General features: G+C 41.9%; 1 protein-coding gene across 1 annotated transcript in view; it reads right to left on the reverse strand.

Annotated features, from left to right (window-relative positions):
- zgc:103482 (intracellular hyaluronan-binding protein 4) overlaps positions 1-19,058 on the reverse strand; it is a 55,343-nt gene extending 36,285 nt beyond the window's left edge. The window contains exons 1-2 of the mRNA XM_060934868.1: positions 18,803-19,058; positions 18,049-18,160 (exon numbers count right to left, since the gene is read on the reverse strand). Of these exons, the coding sequence (XP_060790851.1) occupies positions 18,049-18,160; positions 18,803-19,058 (368 nt within the window). The remainder of the gene's footprint in view (positions 1-18,048; positions 18,161-18,802) is intronic.
- Positions 19,059-21,408: the final 2,350 nt, after the last annotated feature.

Consider the following 21,408-nt stretch of genomic DNA (forward strand, 5'->3'; position numbering starts at 1 on the left):
TTATTCAGACAAAAGTACAGGTTTAAAAACCATTCATTTCTGCAACAGAACAAGTCCTGGAAACAAGGTCAATATCATATGCAAGACTTGCATACAGTATGAGTACATAATACATCTTTTTATATAGATTTTAGGATACCAAAAAAAAAAACCCACTTGACAATGACTAGCAATATTGCAAAGATGAATTATAAAACAAAAATATTACTGCAGTACAGACTCCTGTTTTGTCTTATTCAGTTTGCATTGCATTTAGGAGGAAATTAAAACAACCCATCTTTGTCATCTACATACATCGGCTTCCTGTGCAGCCTCTGCAAATTGTGGGCGCCATTCATGCGGTCCCTCCGTCCACCATAGGTGGACTGCCCTCTCGGCATTATATGCATCAATATCTGGGGCCCTATAGAGCAGGGGTTCTCAACCTTTTCTGCTTTAAGGCCCACCTATTCATACTTGTACCGAGTCGGGGTCCATTTAAAAAAAATAAAATCCTCCAATTATTTTGGCTCATTTAGTTTAAAATGGATTAGATTTTAATAAAGCGCATTAATGAGATGCAATACCACTCCCTGTTACAGATAGGAATTTAAATAAATGCAATTAAAAAAAGTTTAGATTGTAGGTATTGTATTTAAAACTGCATGGATGTGCCACCAGCCAAACCATACATGCAGGTCATTCTCAGTCAAACGGGATTAAAAATCCAAAAGTGGAGTCTGGTCCATTAACACCAACTTATTGCCATGTTTGTGTTCAGCAAACAAGCAAGTTATTAAAACCAAGAAGTACACTCAGAAGTGGATAAAGAAACCACTCAATGGGATTAGATCCTTACACACTAACAAAAGGATTTAACACTTAAATTTTACCATATTGTAGCTGTAACTAAATACAAAGACAAGCTATGCATACTATTAACTTAAAGATACAGATTTTTTTCCAAAAAGATCGTGTACATTTTAGTCTTTTGTATCATTTGTATCTGTACATGCACAAGCCCATCTGCTCTGCTGATCAATTTATGTTGGGGGGAAAAAAAAAAAAAAAAATTCATTAGGAGTTGGAAAATTATCCATCTGTTGAGTCTCCAGACATCTCAAACTACCTGGTGCTGCAGACATTGTTCCACACAGACAAAAACTGGAAGGGACCAACTTTTTATATGTGGCAGAGTTCAAGATCTGGGCATCAGGACACAAGATCAATCCTGTGTCTCTCCCGGGTAAATAGGAGTTTCTGGGCTTTTTGTCCACATCTTTATGATGGTTGCCAGGACACTACAAGTTAGAGTGGAAACAAATGACTGCTTAATTCCCAACCCTCCCTGCTCTTCTCTTCCAGCAGGCATCACAAATCCATATTACCACCTACAAATGTGCACATGCATGTGTGCGATCTCCAGTCACTTGATTCTTTGGCTGCTGAGAATCCCCAGTCACAGATGCTACTGGACAGGGAGATGGTAAACACTATGCACCACTTCAAAAACACATGCACGTGTGCCTGAAGCAAGCCAATCTGAATCGTCGTTACAAGTCGGGGGGGGACGACCACAGAGGAGGCGAGGATGCTGGTTAATACGCGTTTTTTGTAGTGTATTGCTCAAAAATCGTTTGTGCTTAAAGCTGACTACAGGCATGCCCAAACAGGCCTAACTCGCGCAAAAAAAAAAATTTCTGCCCGAGCATCTTGGTCAAGCAAATTGGGCAATGCCTGGTGTTAAGGCTAGTACGCCAATTCAATCACTCTGCTCTGACATGGCCTACCTTCCAGATGATTGCTACTGCATGACTGCAAGATTTAGTTCCCTTCCCCCCGGCTTGGCTCAACCTCAGCCTTTAAGCAAACACACCCTCTCTTACACGTAATTTTACCAATTTTATTACTGTGTAGATAACTATACCTCCATGCTTTTGTAGTTCCTTAACTTCTTGCCATCAACACCCTCAATAAGAATATAGTCAGTCAACGTCAACATAGTTAACATCGGACTACAACTTCAAGTCATCTATCCCTTCTATGAAGGTCGACAGATAGGGCACTTTGATCATATCCCCACAGCATGTCAGAAAACCAGACCCATGTAACCATCTTTTAGTCACCTTTGAGCTTAACTACCTAGCAGTTAGCATTAGCTACAAACACACAGTGGAATGAAAAAGATCCCAGCTTCCACTATGATGCAGCAATGAATCATGGGAAAGGTCAGAGTTTGGGAAAGTCATGTGCTGTATCTGAAAATCACTCATTCCTACTCACCATCTAGGGAATTTATTTAAAGGACTATATAAAGGAGCTCATTGGTAAAATGAACAGACTGACTATTCTGCCACACTTATTTATGTCATTACTGTTGCACAATTACAACGTCAGATTAGGCAGCTAGTGGGTTTTCAAAATAAATGCATGCATTTTGTGATCAATACATTTCCTGAGCACATTTCCCACATTAATAAATACAAAGTACTTTGTGTCTACTGCATCTTTTAGTTCTTTTAAATCAAGGCAGAATCCTTTTTGCTGCTGCCTTTTATTAAATCAAGTTTAAGGCTTTTGATTAATTCCTCACTCTGCACTAACTTATTCTTGCATTTTATCTGTCACTATTTTAGCTTACTTTCTATTCTCTTACCATTTTTAATTGTACTTGAATGTCAGTTTATAATGCGCTTCTTCCTCCATCCATTCACCCCACACTACATTGCCATTTTCACACCAACTTATAAATTTGTATCCTGTCATAAGGAAAAACAAACTACTGCTATACTCAATCTAAAATACTTAGCAGTCCTTATGAAACCGCTTCCACAGCTCTGAAAATGCATGACTGCAATGCATGGTAAGTATATATTGCTTGGTCAATGACCATCAGTTGTATACTACGGTACTTCACAATGCATTGTGGATACTACAAGTCCACCATAGGGTGTAATAATTCTCACTATACATTCAGACAGCACTACAAAACAGCAAACTCACTATATAGTTCATTACGTAGTGAGTGACTTCAGACAGCAGTGGATATCATGGAGCAATCTGAAAACTCAAACAGCTTTGAATTTTGCACTTTAGAACTAAACTTTTACAAGAATTCATGAGCTTAAAGCTGAGGAAAGGAAAGCAAAGAGGTCCTCCAAAGAAGGAACATTAATTTTATTGTAATTTTTTTTTCCATACTTCAAAAACAAGTCCTCCTTCAGGTGACCAAACCAACCATCAATGGCCCTGGTCAGTTTGTCACCTCTGGTGACTGCAGCTGCCAAGTTTCAATCCTGATGTGGATAAATTGTTAGAAGTTTAAAAAAAAAAAAAATTCTGATAAGGAAGTCACATTTTCTTGTAATAAAACTCCTTTAACTTTTCAAAAACATCATGGGAAAACTGAATCATGAATCAATTCATGAGTTGGGTGAATTGTTACATGCCTAGTCTTGACTGCAAAAATTATAGCAAAGGAAAAATCTCGTGTCATGATCAGATATCCACATACATTTATGTATAAATACACAACTGAAAAGGTCAACAGAACCAAACAATAATAAATTATAGGGAAATCAATGAATCAGTTTCACTTGAGGTTTACTTTACTCGTTTATCCACAGTAATGTTGGGTAACACATTTATGTCGTGTCCACACTCGTCAATTTAAGGATGTTTTTAGGAAAACGCATGTAAATAAGTTCACATGACAAGACCAGTATTATCCTGATTCAGTGCTCCCCGGGTTCTGAAAAATATTCTCCACTTTTTTCCCTTGAAAAATATTCACACTTTCCTAGTCTATTTTTTCTTATTTACCGACTTATCAAAGTGGACTTACAGGTTTACAACCAAACTGGCACAATTCAAAATATTTGTACAGCTAAAATTTGGGCTCCACACCAGCCTCTAATAAAGACCTGATTTTGAGCAGCCTGTGCACCATCAAGCTAAAACCTAGTTTGAGCTTACTTTAAAAGGTCATAGGCAAGGGTTGGAGGTGGAACATAGAATATCAACTTTTTTCTAGAAGAATGGCCCAAAAAGTGAATTCAATCTTCCCGGTGTCTAATTTGCACCTTAAAATTGAATAAAACGGTTAAAATATATTGGTTTGCGCAAGTTCTGAAGGTTTATTTAAATCTCTCTCACGTGCACTTTTACCACTAGGGGGACAGTCATCGTGACGTCATTCAAGGCAAACCGACTAGGAGCAGTTCTGCATTTACTTGCAAACTGAGCACATGTACAAACTTTGGTCGTGAGAGGTTGTGTAAAATTTCAAAGCAACAGCAATTTTGAAGTAGGAACTCGCCAAATTGAATATCAAGAGGTGAAACCATACATGTATGAACCTATGGCCACTGCGAAGCCATAGTGGATATAGGTAACGATTACTTGACAGTGCGCCAGCAGGCCACATTAGCCTGCCATCTGCGGTATTTCCCGTGTCAATATATCAGGCCAGACATCTCATCCATCAATGATTTTTCTTTCAACTATCAAGCATTTAAATGAAAAAGGTAAAAATACGTTTACCTCCAATCTTCTTTTTGCTTGAGTGTTGCTGGTCAGTTTCTTCTTTGACTGCTTGATTTTGTGCTCAAATTTTGTCAGAACATCAGGTTTGAGCCTTCCCTGTCTGACACTGACACCTAAACTCTCCAACAAATGGGGATTCTTCAAAAATGAATCAAAGTGATCAGAGCACAGAGTGGCATATTTACCCAGCTGCCAACCCTCTGGCTTCACGCACACAATCTACCCTCTGCCTCATCTCTTCCAGAAAAAGCCAACCCTCTCGCTCTGCCTCTTCTCTTTTGGAAAAAGGTAAAAACTTCTTCCTGAACTGGTCCCGTTGTTACAGTTCACTGCACAACAATAAGGCATCTTTTTTTCTTTGGAAATTCCCAAACACACGTCTGCACTCAAGCCGAATGGCAATGCAAGTAAACGAAGGTTTATTTACATCTCTCTAACGTGCACTTTTACTGCCAGGGGGACAGTCGTCGTGACGTCATTCAAGGCAAACAGACTAGGAGCAGTTCATTTACTTGCGAACCGAGCACATGTACGAACTTTGGTCGCGAGAGGTTGTGTAACATTTCAAGCAGTTTGTCTTGAATGACATCACGTGCCGAACTGTCACAAAAATCGCAGAACAGAAATTCACCGCAAGCCATGCTAACTTATTTGAATTATTACTTAATACTTGGGACCAGAAGAAAATTACAGGGGGTTAACAGTTTCAAGTGTGCATAAATTAAAAACTGTTGCTGATTAAGGTTATTTTAGCAGGGAATTATTCAAAAGAGGTATTAGGACTCCCTTTAACCTTTACTTCAACACAACTTGATTTACAATTGAAAAGTATCTGGGAACAATTAAGTGAAAGAACCCAATTTTCCCATTGATCTATGAACCAAAACACAGAATGACGCCACATTTTCCCCATCATGCCGTTAGCAGCTAAAAGATCAGGGGCTCAGTCCAGTTTTCCTGGGGATTCCTTTTTTTTAAAGGAAAAAAAAAAAAAAGATTGGCATCAATAGGTTGGGGAGGTTCTCTAACTTTACAAGATATCACCCACACACATTTAATGGTTAGAACAACTTTACTGGTCATTCTTGCACTGCTCTTTTTAAATTTATGGAGTTCACTTCAGTTTCTGAACACCCATAATGTCTCAGGAAACTGAGACAGTAAATTGACTTAGACCCCGTCCACACGTAGCCGGGTATCTGCTAAATCGAAGATATTTTTCTACATTTTGGCCTGTCATCCACATGAAAACACATCAAAAACGAATATTTAAAAAAAACTCCGGGCAAAGTGAAGATTTTTGAAAACTTCGCGTATACCTTTTCGTGTAGACAGAGATAACCGGAGTTTTGCGTTTTAGAACGTCACAATCTGCGCAATCTATAAAATCTATAAATCACAATCTATAAAAAAATAAATCTGCCCTGACGTCAAATGTGCGACCTTTGTTTACTGCAGAAGCCAGATTAAGCATGGACAGAGTAATGGATCGGAGTAGTGCCTTGAAAGCATTAATTATTGTGCAGGTGCTATTCTGATGTGATTAGGGGGTAGGATTTGGGGAAATAATGCCATCTACAGGTTTGGAATGCTTATGAATGTGACTGAAAACACAGATGTTCAGTTGTGTGGAAGGGATTTTTTTCGAAGACAAGGTGGTGTGGATAAAACATTTTTATAAACGGGGGGGGGGGGGGGGGGGGGGGGGGGGTTCGGTTTTAAAAATACCCGGCTACGTGTGTACATGGCCTTAAATCACTGAAAAAAAAAAAAAAAATCAGTTTAATAAAATTATCCCACTCATCTCTCCTTCTGGACCACAAAGACAACAGTTCTAAGCTACATTACAGCGTTCAAAATCCCAAATGACATCCAAGTCAGTTTTGTATTATTTCTGAGTGAAGATACCCAGAGGCGAAAGCCCAGAGTGATCGAGTACTTCAGTTGCTTGCCTTTTTTTTTTTTTAAACCAACTCCTGTACTACAGACACTGTCCGATATGCTCAGGGACTGTTGGGGCTCTGAGTGAGTCTCCCCGTGGCTGTTTCAGCCCTTAAAATCATCTTCACTGCCAGAAGAAGCTTGCCCAAAAAACTTCCTCAGTTTAGACTGTGCCATTGTTTGGTTCACGCAGAGCTAATTACACCATCACACCAAGCCAATTAAGGACACTGCGATTGGTCAAAAGCTCAGTGCTCATTTGGTCATTGTGTGTAGGCGATTTTTCTTGGTCAGATGCATGCGCTCATTGTTTACACTCCGGCTTCCCACTGTCTTTTCAGTGGAGTTGGATTTGGGCAAGCAGAGGGATTTATTTTAATATTCATCAATTTGGTCATCAATATTAAGTATTTCAGACCTGAAGGTTATTTTTAGTTTATATACACACAATGGATTTTTCTCACCATCCATCACAACAGGTTACATTTAAGCATCATTTCAAATGGCTTTACATGGGTATACAGTGTGGAATATAAGGAATTTTAAGCAGACTATCACAGGACAGACAAGTCTGAAATTATGTGTCCATCCATGTTTCAGCCTGTCGAAATGGGCCAAAGGCCCAGAACAATGTAGCTGGAGGTCTGGGAGCCCCAGAAGCTGAAGGGCTTTAGATGCCTGGAGATAGCTTCTCTGCCATTTCCAGGCACATTTCTGTGACCTTCAAAGGCCAAATTACACAAGACATCAGCTGCTAATTACAGTACAAATTGAATATAATTTACAAGTCGGAAGATTCAAGAAAAGTATGCTGAAAGTTATACCTAAGAAAACAGTCACATGGCTTCCCCAAAGCGTTTTAGCGTATCGGGCACGATACGCTTGCTCTGCCTGCCGATACGCTTAGTCGCTTTAGCTAAAATCTGATGCGCTTAGATTTATACTGATACGTTACATTTCCTACCCACAAGTAACTAGATACATAGGAGAGCAAATAACAGAACCATTTACATATTGATCAATATTTGTCTTAAACAAGCCGTCTTTTTTCCCCAATGTTTGTGTTGATTCTGTCAAAGTAATATGTCCGCATGGTATGATGGAAACAAACTAATCTGTTGGCTACGTCAAGCTCACGTGTTCAAACCGTCCAATAAAAACATCGAAAGAAAACGTCAGACATGCCGAAAGTTTCCGATTCATTATAAGCGATCTCATTGGCTGCTGATGTTGTCCCGCACCAGACAGACAAAGCCGACTGATTTTAATAAGCTAGGAAAAGACTCACTGGACAAATTAATCCACATCAGCATGGATGACAGCGAGATGGACTAAGAGGGTTGGCCAACATTGGGCCAAGCAAAAGCCAAGGAGAATTAATCTGCTTTAAAGGAGTAGAAAACTTAATTCATTAGTTTGGGTTTGCAGAAAGATTATGTACTTATAAACTCTCACAAAGTGAAGTTGTCCAAATGTGTCAAATACAGCATAATTTCAAATAATCGTAAGCAGTTTTGGCAGTGTGATGTCACTGGGATCTATTTAACAAAAGAAGGCTCTGGATTATTCTTTTGTTAAAGGCTCAGTGACCTCACACTGCCAAATATGCTTATTCTTTCAAATTATGCTACATTTGACACTTAAATTCTCTTCATGAAAATGTTTAAAAGTACATAATCTTTCTGCAAACTTACTGTAGAAATTAAATTCTCTTTTCCTTTAAATGTGTTTTAATCTTAATCTAGTCCATTTAATAAAGTGCCAAAATTTAAACTTTATAATATGCAGTTGCCTTACTTTTCTTTTCAGTGCATCTTAGTTCTACATATATTATGGTAATTGCATCCGAAACATTCTAAATCAGGGGTTCTCAACCTTTTGCAACCTGGGCCCCACCAAAGCTGGTTCATTGCAGTTGGGGGCCCCTCTTCTCGCCCCGCCCCCCCAAACACACTCACCCGCAGTGACGCCACCCGACCTACAGCACCTTATATCGACCGATAGATAGATAGCCCTGGGCTAGATGATCATCATCATCATCATCATCATCAGTAGTAGTAGCAGCAGCAGTAGTAGCATTATCCATTCCATAGAAATACATAGGCCTATTATCATTATTAGGCTATTGTTATAATTGGCAGTAGCACCACATTTCTAATCTGCTTTCGGGCATTATTATAATTATTATTGCCTAATATCATTACTAAGCTGTTGGCAGTAGTACAAGACTTATGTTCTTTCAGGCATTATTATTAGGCCTATTATTATTATTGCTGTTGTTGGTTGTTGATATTATTATGCTATTATTAATAGGCATCATTATCATCATTATTAGTGTTTTTATTAGGTATTTTATTAGGCTTATTAGCTGGCTATTGATATCATTGGGAATTGGGACCAGGCGTGAATTTAGGTTTTACTTTACTGTGCCTTTGTGATCTGCATTTGCGTTAATGCGAGACCTGAGCCTGCTGTGCCTTACAAAGATCCTCGATTCTTGGCGAAATGTTTGACAAGCACAGTCTCAAGTCATCCTCAATTTGCGCACGATTGCGATATTTCGTTTTGAGCGCAGTCATTTTTGAAAATCCTGCCTCACAAGTAGGTCAATGCAAATGGGATGAGCAGTTTCAAGGCTACGTCACACAGTTGCGGGTACTCCTGCATCAATGCTGCCCAGAATGTCGAAAGAGGGCATGAGGTGAAGACTGCCTTAAGTCTACTGTCACTCTTCAGCTCAATAAGCTGTTCCTGCATGTCAACTGGAAGTTCGTCAGCAGTACACACAAATGGATCTCGAACCCACGCAAAAGAGCGATAATCCTCTGTGAAGTATGCCGCAAACCGTTCTCATTACCGACAGGTGCTCTGACGCTGCTTGAAAGACAGATGAGAAATCGTGGGAAGTGCCTGCATTACTGATAAAGTCTGCAAGGCTTGGGAACATATCAGTTCCCCCGACTGATGCGGCCACACCAGAGGTCAAGTTTTTGCTTGAAGGCATCCACTTTCTCTGCGAGAAGCAAAATGTGAGTTTCTCAGCCTTGCAAAGACAGGTTCAAGCCATTCAAGCGGTCAAATATATCGACCAAATAGGAGACACGCCAGCCACAAAGGGTCATCCAGATTTTTCGCCAGGTCTGAATTGATTTGTGTCAAAAACCGCTTCACCTCATCTCGCAGCTCATACAAACGTTGTAACACCCGCCCCCTGGACAGCCAGCAAACCTCAGTGTGCAGAAGCAGCTGTTCGTGCTCTGACCCCATCTCCTGACAGAGGACCTCAAACAAGCGAGAGTTTAGCGGCCGTGACTTGATGAGGTTGATCATTTTTACTGATTGGTTCAGCACGGATTCCAACAGAGACGGCATTTTTTTTTGCAGCGAGTGCTTCGTGATGAACCATGCAATGGGTCCATTTTACAAGTGGAGCTACCTGCTTAACGCGAGCAGCTAGACCTTGCTCACGGCCCGTCATTGCTCGTGCGCCATCCGTGCACAAGCCAACGCATCGGTCCCACGCCAACCCATTCTCGCGAATAAATGAATCAAGGACATTGAAGATGGCCTCTCCAGTTGTGTGTGACTGAAGAGGGCGGCAAAAAAAGGACATCCGCCTCAATTAATTTATCCCTGACATATGTAAGAAGCTGTGCCTGTCCAGCAATATCGGTAGACTCATCCAACTGCAAGGCATAGTATGGACTATTTTTAATAAACTGTATTAATTGCTCTCTGATATCATTGGACATATCAGCAATTCTCCGAGCAACTGTGTCATTTGAAAGTGGCACGGTGCCTAATTTGGCTGCTGCACTATCCCCGAAGAATATTCTGCACATGTCCTGTGCAGCTGGCAAAACGAATTTCTCGGCATCAGTGTGCGGTTTGCCTAGCTTGCCTATTCTTTTTGCCACCACATATGATGCCTCCAGGCACTGCTTAGATACAGTGCTGTGCACGGAAATTGTTGCCTGTTGCTGATGCAGGCCATCACGCTTTCTTTGAAAGTATTCAAGCGGTTTGTCCTTCAGGCCAGCATGCTTCGTTTCGAGGTGCCTTTTAAGTTTGCATGGCTTCATGCTTTCGTTTGCCAGCACCTCGGCACACACGACACACTGAGGACGAAGATCAGAGGTGACAGTAAAACCAAACTGCAGGTATGATTCATCGTACCTCCGAAGCTTTCTCGCAGCTGGTGGTAGACCTACGTCAATTGTCTTGGGTTTTTTGACAAGAAATCTATCCATTTTGTTAAAGTATTTGTGAATAAACATGTGTAATAAAGTTGTAACGATAAGTCTGTAGTAGGCCAAGTCTGTAGTAGGCTAAGGGGGCTAACCAGAGGGAACGTATGGGGCTTATCAGTGAGAAACACGATCGATATCTTTATTCGGGGATTTTATAGTTGCAAATTTTAATGAGGTGTGAATGGTGTACTTACGTGTGTGTGTGTGTGTGTGTGTGTGTGTGTGTGTGTGTGTGTGTGTGTGTGTGTGTGTGAGACAGTTGGATTTTTCACACGCAGGGTGAAAAAGGCAAAGGGGTAGTAGACTAGCAGTAAGAAAACAAAACCAACAAATTATTTGGGTAGAGCTGAAATGGGGAAAGCAAAAATACAGTGTGGGGTAGTAGTCTTTAAAAAGACTGTTTGGGTTTTGCGCTGTATCGATGGATTGATAGTAGACTAGCGAGAGTCGGCACGAGTTAACTCTGCAAGAAACCAGACTAGCGTGTGTGGCAAGCACTCACACGGTGGCCACGGTATGCAGACTCACTCACGTGACGTTGCGTCATGTTCGCGTCACGGGCTTAAAATAACCTACACACAAGATTTTATGATAGATTGATGATAGATTTTATAATAGTATTGATTTGTATGTAATAGTCCAATGTCCTGCATTTTGACATGGGTAAATGTGTTGCATCTGCTTAGCTACTATAGCCTGTTAGCCCCAGATTTTTTTTCCCCTCCATACATGAAGCCTACTCGCGACCCCCCTGGAGTACCTCCGCGCCCCACCAGGGGGGCACGCCCCCCCAGTTGAGAACCACTGGTTTAGAGCATGTAGGCACACTACATACTTTCGCACACCCTGTTAATCTAACCAGAACCATGTAGATCATGTTTCATTTAAAAATTTTTTAAAGCGTTTACAATGTGAGGTCTCATGTCTGATCAAGTTAGTCAGTGATCCTTTGCTACAGCTGAGTAAGCACACTTTTCTCTGCAGAAATGCAGTCTAGTTCCAGCTTATGCTCTATCATTGTGGCATTTATATGCTACACAATGAGGCATACTTAAATTCTGTAAAATACTTTTAAAACTAGCAAAACTACGATGCAAACAGAATATAAACAGGAGTTACTCCAAGTGACCACTGCCTGATATCGCATGTGTCAAACCCATCTGGCACTTTAAAAGAAAATTCATTTCTCTCAAACAATTGGTCTCAAAATGAAAATTTGATTTTTGAAACCTGCAACTACTTTTACTTAAAATAAAGTTTGAGAATAAAGCCATTGAAGGGTCCCTTTAAAATGCCACTAGACAAAGTTCCAAGTCAGTTTGATTCACAAATACCATCCAAAAAGCACCTCACAGGAAACCAAATTCATCTTTCCTGATGAGATGACTGACGACATAACGTAATGCTCACAAATAATTCCGTCCTGAAATATGAAAAAAAATGCCCATGTGCAAATTGCCCATGTACTAACACCTTCTGCGCACTTCGACAGCGCATTGATATCTGAGCTCCGTATCAATGCGCTGCCAAAGTGCGCAGAAGGTGTTAGTACGCCTGTCATTATAGTGCGGACTTTCCATAGCATAAATCGCTATGTTTCAATTTGTGTAACTGAACTTTTTTCATGTCACTGGTCATATAAACCTATGTAAACAGGAAAAACGTGGAAGAGTTTGGTCGCATCTAACTACAGCCCCAAAAAATACCATTGGCCATACTGAGCCTAGCTACATTGCTAACAGGAGTAACAGCGCGTCTGACTGTCTGACTGGGAGGTCGCGCAAAGCTCGGAGAGGTACGGAGCAGCTCGTCTCAATTCAGATAAGAGCATATTTCATTATGGAAGTATGGTGGACTGTTCCTTTAAAGGTGCACAAAAATGCAATTGGCGTACCTATAGAGATCTTGCAGTCACGTGACCGGAAAGTACACAACCGCCATCTTGTCGGTCAAAAACACCGCTGAATACTGCTGCACTCGTGTACAGAATGGATCAATTTCAACCGACGGACTACACAGCTCATTTTTCTAATGAACAGATAACTAGATACATGTCTAAAATAAACGATCTACAGATTTGTGACCCTTATGGCTTACCGGACGGAGTTTTCACGACCGGATTTTGAACTGCCAGCAGAATACCCGGACGTGTATAATTACCTCATCAACTTTCCCCTCGCTGTTCAGTGGTGAAGCACTGCATGCCTATAAATCTCTGGACAGTTATCTTTACAGAAATTCAGGATGTGTCAGCGACTCAGATGTGGCATCTTGTAAACAAGAATCCTCATTGGATGGCGTCACATCCATAATGGAATTTCATCACATCCATAACGCTGACTTCTCCTTCCGAAACTCTGCACGAAATACAAAATATTTTAAACAGATTTTTTAATGTTCACCTTGGACCCCTCTATCAAATGGATATCTCCATTTCGACATTAGGTTTACAGTTTCACAGAGTTTGATAAAAATGTACAGTCACCCAAGAAAAGTGATACTTTTTCTGTCACATCCATAACGCATCTTTTATTGGCATTTTCTGGCATGCCCTAGATGTACTATGGGAATTGTTCTTGTTCTATCACTTCTCCAGTATGGTACAGCCTTAAAATATGCAACACCTGTTTAAATACTGGGAGACAATAAAAACATGCACTGGGTCATTTGTTGCCATTTTGAGTTCAAGTGTCACGTCCATAACGCTGGAATTGCTCATGGGTAAGTCACTAAGTATTGAGTATAGCACTGACCAGCCGATTATAGAATAAGGTAATTCCAAATCGTCCGTCTTGTTTACATGGATCTGGCGTTGGAGAGGTAGAGGCTTGGCAGTGGAGATTTGAGTGGCTGTTTTCTGAGCTTAGTCAACAGGCTGGCTCTGCAGCCTCGCTTTTGCTTCCGCTCCTGGCACCGTCTCTTTCGCTTTGCTTCCGATAACAATCCACGGAGACCCCGCTGGTCTCGCTATCTCGTCCGGAATGTTGTGCATGCGATGGAAATCGCTACAAACCGTCATTTTCTGCTGGAAACCAATGTCCAGTAAGTCCATACGGTTGTAGTGGATATTGAAGTCCGGTACAGACGAACACGCAAAAATGCACACAAAAAACAAACGTGCACAGGTAGGGAGAGCTTGTAGCCGCAGCCATTGTAGTAGAATTGTATATAGTAGGGTTTTCCAGAAGAAAAGGTAGAAGTAAAAGCAGAAGTAGAACCAGAAGTAGAAGGCGGAATATGGCGTTTGACCGACAAGATGGCTTCTGTCACAATCTGGATCGGCTGTGACGTCACATGCAAGTGCTCCATACATTGGTACAATGGTGTGCACTCATCAGCCAAAAAGCCAAACTGAGGGCCCACCCCAACTCAAGGCCTAAAGAACCGTCTCTAAACTAATTATGACCATGCACCCAGAGATGATAAACAGAAACTTTGTCTTAGTTTCTCAGCATTCAACTTGCTTCAACCATTTTACATTTTGAAGAATAAAATGTAAATACTCCTAGTAAACAAGGGAGGGAGGGAAGACATGTGGAGGTGGATAGATAGACACAATGAGATAAATCCACCACTTGCCTCGTTAACGTTTTTGACCAACTCCGTTATATAAGGAGCAAGACCGAATTTTGTTATGCAAGACGTTTTGTTTTTTCCACAGGAGAATGTTGTAGCCATTTCCGAGTCTGGGAACATAGCCTTAAAGAGTTCGCTTATGCCCTCATTCGAGCTGTACGAGTGGTGTTCCATAATTGTTTTTAAAATCCAGAGCACCTCTGCCCAAAGTGTCGGGGTTCCACCGACACCCATCATGCCACTGCTCGGCCCTTGTGTTGTTGCTAGCCTTGCCGATGATGTCTGGCTTGGCTGATGCTGCTGACGTTCGACAGTGGTGCTAGTGCCAACTCCAGGTGCATTCAGAGATTGAACCGTGCAGAACTGAGCGATGGGCTGGTGGCGGTGGAGGGCAGATACAATGTGCTTTGAGCTCTTTATGTGAGACTAAAGCGAAATGACCTATAGTGGACAACTTGAAGGTCTTTCGACAAACCCAGCATCTTGCTTCAACGTCGCTTCCAGGAACCTCCCTCACCCAATCAGGATATCTTTCATCTGAAAGCCACTGCTGATTAAAACGACACTTCCCCATGCTGCGATTCGCGGAGTCTCCTCTCCACCACGGACTCCGACGATTGCGCCGGTGCAAAAATGTATCAATATTGTTCCTTTCTTTGCGCATAGTCCAAGAAATTCACTGATGTTACGCAAAACCCATGTTTTCACATCGTAGAATAGTATGAGTAAATTTAAGACCTTGTTTAAAAAACTAAAGACTTGGGCAAAGCAATTTAAGACTTAAGGCCTTAATTTTGGAATATTAAATTTAAGACTTAAGACCCCGCGGCTACCATGTGTTAATGTGTCAGGATCTATCCCATTGAGTCATTTCTATATCCACTTTTCAGTGTACTTGGTTTTAATAACTTGCTTGCTGTACACAAACATGGCAACAAGTTCTTGTGTTAATTGACCACTTCTGGATCATTAACCCCTTTTGACTGAGAATGCCCTGCATGTATGGTTTGGCTTCTAGCACATCCATGCACAGTTTTAAATACAATTCAGTGTTTTTATAGCATTTATTTAATTCCTGGACTCCCATCTGTAACAAGGAGTGATGTTGCATCCCATTACTACACTTTACAATAGATTAGATTCTAATAAAATGGACAAGGCAAAATAATCAGGAATCTTTTTTAATGGTCCTGACTCATTACAAGTATGAATAGGTGGGCCTTAAAAGGATAGTTCGGGATTTTTGACATGAATCTGTATGGCATCCCCATCAATAGTGTAGTGCAAACACACTGACTTACCCCTGACAGCATCCTGTGAGTCCAGTTCTTGTCCAGTTTTGGTCCAGACGAAAGTAGTCCGGCAAGTTTGTTGGGGTCACGAAAGTAAAACGTTTTTCGTCTCAAAACAGTACGTGTTCAAAAGAGTGATATATTTGCATCACAAAACTGTTGCCAAATAAAAAGTCAGACCTCAAAATCGCTTGGCACTATATTTTCTCTCCCTTCTTATCACTGCGCGCTGCCGCCAGGTGACAGCCACGGCTGTTTCATTCATTGTTTACTAGTGATGGGAATTTCGGCTCTTTTTCGGGAGCCGACTCTTTTGGCTCTTCTTACTATAAGGAGCCGGCTCTTTTGGCTCCCAAGATTTTATTTTTGATTTAAAGGAATACGCCACCCCCAGATGAAATTGAGTCAGTCCCTGCAGTCCCTAGAGTTGGATGAGTGAGCCAAAGCGTTTTGTAGCCGACCCAGCCATTGTCCTGATCTATAAACGCCCAGGTTAGCTTAGTCGCTGTAATCCGGCGTGTCCAGCTAGCATGTCGTTGCAAAAGTGAATTAAATAACTCAATTTTTTAGAATTATTTCTCATGACTTGTACATTCACATCGAGTACACATCAATGCAAATTAACACGAAGGGATTTACTAGACCAATTTATATCTGGAACTATTTTCAGCCACAGCACAGGCAAAGCACCGCTGCAGGCGCCTGAAAACCGGTGCGCAGCGCCTGAAAACCGGTGCGCAGCGCCTGAAAACCGGTGCGCAGCGCCTGAAAACCGGTGCGCAGCGCCTGAAAACCGGTGCGCAGCGCCTGAAAACCCGTTTTCAGGCGCTGCGTGGTGTCTTTGCGCCTTCCTTTTCCTACCTATTCCTTTAATTGCTGCAATTAACTAGTTAATTCTGATTCTATTTCTCCTCAGTTATAATCTGTCCTGCTTTTGAAAAGATCCTCTCTGGGGGGACAGATGCTGCCACTATACACATCCTCTGTGCCATCACGTGTGTAAGCCGTGGATAGAGTGCAGCCTTGGTCTCACACCAGCTTAGTGGGTCTGCGTTTCGCTGTCACCCGGCGGCAGCGCGCAGTGATAAGAAGGGAGAGAAAATAGTGCCAAGCGATTTCGAGGTCTGACTTTATTTGGCAACGGTTTTGTGACGCAAATATATCACTCTTGAGCACATACTGTTTTGAGACGAAAAACGTTTTACTTTCGTGACCCCAACAAACTTGCCGGACTACTTTCGTCTGGACCAAAACTGGACAAGAACTGGACTCGCAGGATGCTGTCAGGGGTAAGTCAGTGTGTTTGCATGACACTATTGATGGGGATGCCATACAGATTCATGTCAAAAATCCCAAACTATCCCTTTAAAGTAGAAAAGGTTGAGAACCCCTGGTATAGTCCTTTATGTATAAAAGTGAATACCCAAGATTTCTAATTGCCCTGCCCAACCTGAGTAGTCTAGAGCCAGGCTTCAATTTATGCATGAGCAGGTTAAAGTGCATATCCTGGACCAAAATCTTTTTTTTTTTTTTAATATATGAAAGAATGTCCCTTTACACACTCATCCAGAAGGGTAATTTTGCACAAGGTCATCTGTCTACAGCAGAAAAAAAAAAAAACGTGTCTGGAAAAATCCCAAGGGAGTCTGGAGCCAGATTCGTGACATCACCTGCGGAAGCACCAGCAGGCTGCAAGAGCTTGCACAGTTTCAGTGCACAGCCTGTGTAGACCAAGTTTAGCAGCTAGCGATTTTGCATTGAAATATGGAATTGTCACCTGAGTGCAATGTTACTTCACCTTTGGATGAAGAATGTAATGTTGCTACACCCTCCTACAATACATCTGTTAACCATTTTAATAATTACGTGATCACGTTGAAGAAACCTGCAGAAAGCCACCAGGTCGTTTTCTCAAACAAACCAACGCTGACATAGGATTCAGAGGGAGGCGTCCCGCACGTGATGTCACAAAAATGAATGTGTCCCGGGAAACCCAAACGGCAAGTTTTTTCAGAGGTGGACCAATTTGCCTCAAATGGCTTGATTTCAACTGAATTTTTCTGGTATTGCACAAGGTAAAAAAATTGCACAAAATGCAAGACGTGACCGATATTTGACCAAAGTTTAATATAAAATAGGAGAATTACATTGATCTTGCTCCTGAATTTACCCGTGATATGTACTTTAAACTGATAAATGACATTTCTATGAACTTTAAATAAAACTAATAGATAAGTAGCATGATTGAGCATTTAAAAAAACGGTAGAAATGTGCTGTGGTTAAAGAGGAATACACTTGGGGACACGTTAGAGGAAAGTCATCAACTCATCACACCACCCCGTTGTTTCCAAGTACACAGTCCTGCTCGAATATTGGACTTCCTACGTGTCTGGGACACAAAGCATCCTGTATAATAGCCAACAACTTACCAAGGTCAAAATAAAATGGAAAGGATTACCCTCACCTCTCGATAGAATAGCCCAGAGAAACTTCACCCTCACTGGACTTGGCTTCACTGAAAGCCACGTGTCTTTCTCCTCGGTCCTCACGTGCAGCGCGGACAGTCTGCTTTTGGCCTGGTCAAAGACACAAACAACTTGAGCTCTTTGTAAAATCTGGAGAGCTTATGACCCACTGTAGAGACGGATGAAGTCATCTGGCCGCCATATTACCACACCCATCGCGTGTATTTGGCTTGTATGTTAAACCGTGGTATCCGATCAAATTTGCCCCAAGATAGTATCTCCTTATTTTCTCAACTTTAACATTCCTTACATATCTTTATAGCTCTCGTTTTTTCTCCCTTTTCCAGTTCAGTATTTAATCACTTTTAATCTCTTTTTACTATAGTAATTTTAGATCTCAGTTCTTATACAAATGTACCTTTCATATCACTTTCATTCACACAGAGGAAATGGCCATCCACAACCTTTGACCTGACGATTTGTACAGTTCACTGCTGCACACGTAGGCATTTTTCTTCTATTTTTTCTTACCAACTACATAAATAACGTCCAATTTTGTGTAGCTTCCAGTAGTCTAAATGACAGTTCTGCTCCGCGATAGGAGTGGTAAGATGGCGGCCAGGGGCTTCACTCTGACAAGCCTATGAGCTCTCCAGATTTTATATAGCGCTCAGTGACAAACAAAACCCCTCGCACACTTTCCTCTTCACTGCGCATGCGTTAATTACAAAAGGCCGTTCGTTTAGAACTCACCTGTTCCAGCCCTATTTATGGGATTCTCCCCGACACGAACGGGTGCCTTCTTGTCTCTTTGTGAGTCCTTCTTATTAGTTTTCGTCTCAGTGACGGCTTTTTTCAGTTCTTCTTTCTTCTTTCGTTTATCGGCTTTCACCTGGGCTTGGTACAGCAGGTCGAAAGGGTCGGACTCGTCGTCCAGAAGGCGGCCGAAGCGGTTCGCCACCGAGCACCCATACCCGGCGTCAGGTATCTCCTTAATCAGCTCCTTCATACCTACAGCAGCTCGGGATTCATAAAAATGTAACCTAAAATCATCAAGGACTTGTAAATTATCCCGGTAGAAACTTTATACGGTTTTAGAAAGCCAAAACACTGAAACCATCGCCGAAAAACAAAATTTAAACTCTACTTAATTAGCAGGCTTGTTAGAAGAAACCGCTTACCAAGTGTCGGTAAATTTATGAGCAAGTATTTAGCCCCGCCCCGGACCTTTATTACCGTTCGAGAACGAAGCTATCGCGATAACTGGGACCTGAGCTTTATAAATAGGATCACTCAAAGTTAAAGGAGATACGCAGAACCTTTATTTTTAAATACATTTTTGAGTGGATAGTATCTCCATCCTTGACTCTTGTATGCTACATAAATGGGAATAAAAAATATTTTTTTGAGAGTTAAAATCGACAGCAAAGTTGGCATTCGAGCTGCCCCGCTGAGCCAACCAGCCCTGAGTGCGTGACGTCACAGCAGGAACCGGTTTTAAGGCCGAGGCCTTTTACAGCTATAGACCCTTCCCGCATGACGTCACCGCGCCGCGAGATTTCGGTAGTCGCCATATTGGAAGACCAAGTACACATCTATGCAAGTACATACATACATAAAACAAACTACACCTGAAATGTAGCCAGGGCCGGTTCTGCCCTAATCTGGACCCGGGTGCAACATCGCGCAACCCCCCCCCACCCCCAAAAAAAAAAAACAACAACACACCAGTCTAAATCAGGACAACCAGTGTTCGAACTACGGGGGTACTCGGGGGATCCGAGATCCCCTGAAACAGACATGAGATCCCTTGAAAACATGATTTGGGAAATGTTGGGGGGTCTCTAAAATATTGGCAAAATGATGTTTATTGACATAGCAATCGTGTGTAACGGGAAGCATTTGCATATCCGAAGTGTTGTGTTTACATCAAAGATAAAATAAACCGATATGACAATGACTGCTGCTGCCAGGTTGGTTGTTGAGTAGCCTGACTGTTTTTTTTTGTTTTTGCGTGTGGTATCATTGTTGACGCGAGGTTGTTTTTTGAACATGCCAATGCGGACACGATTTCCCCTGATGAGTTATGACTTCAGACGCGATGCGTGTGTGGAGGTGTGGAGTCCGCGTGATATGTGCGTAAGATAGGCTTCTCGTGTTTGGAGATCCGTGCTCCGAGACAAGCGCAAGCACCCCCCCAGGGAAAAAAAGGAAACCCCCCCCCCCCGAAAATATCGGCATAGTTCGAACACTGAGGACAACCATCACATAACTATAGCTATAAACATTTTATATAAACTATTTTAACTAAATGGGCTATAGTAAATAAGCCTGCAGGCAGCCACGGTGGACTGCCTCAGAAAAGTAACCATTCAATGACACAACTGAAAGCCTGCAGCCACGGCGGGCTGCCTCAGAAAAGTAACCATTTGTCCTACCTTAACTCGTTTTGCTTTTTCTGCCTCCTTTTTTGTATTTTCGACCCTGCGTTTATTTTCTTTCCTTTTCTGAAAACCCGATTTGTGTCCAGACATTTTGTTCTGCTACCAACGAACTAACTCGTCAGGTCTCGTCTCTCGAGTCCGCGATGAAGGGCAACAATTGATACATTTTTACAAACAGCCAATAAACAGCCAATAGGGAGGTTGCAACGTTCAGGCTCTCCTTTGCTCACAGACACTCAGTAATGCACTTATTCTCTGTCTCCTGGCAGAAAGCTCCTTGGTTTGCTTGTGTCTCAATCACAGCTGGTATTCTGTAGAAAGACTTCTTTTCACCTTTCCCATCAGCTTTGTTGGAACACCCTAACACAGCACAAAAGTTTACCATTGTAGGTTTATGATGAATCAAGTGCCTCGTGGGTTTAAATTCCGCGCGCTGCCGTTATTTGCCCCTAATCACGAGTTTGTTGGTCTCCAATATGGCGCAGGGTTTGTTTACTTCCGGTTTCCGGTGACGTCAGTGGGAAGGGTCTATAGAAGGCTACCGCATGACGTCACCGCGCCGCGAGATTTTGTTAGGCGCCATATTGGAAGACCAAGTACATGCACTCACAATATAAAACAAAGTACGAGCGAGAGTAAAGTGACACGATGGATGATAATTCGGGTTATGTGAGTACATTACCAGCTGCAGAAAGGGCATGGTATGTGGAGAAACTGGCTGTGATTGATGGGTTTGACCCATATGATAAGACTCGCAGCAAGGGAGAATGGAAACATAAGGAGGACCTGACACCAATTCTGCCATCTGTTTGCTACCCAGACATTGTAAACTATTTGTTGTTTACACCCAGTGCCTACACTCAGTGTTCGAACTATGCCAATATGTTCGGGGGGTCCCTTTTTTTCCCTTGGGGG

This window comes from Neoarius graeffei, chromosome 12, assembly GCF_027579695.1.
Source record: "Neoarius graeffei isolate fNeoGra1 chromosome 12, fNeoGra1.pri, whole genome shotgun sequence".
Lineage (NCBI taxonomy): Eukaryota > Metazoa > Chordata > Actinopteri > Siluriformes > Ariidae > Neoarius > Neoarius graeffei.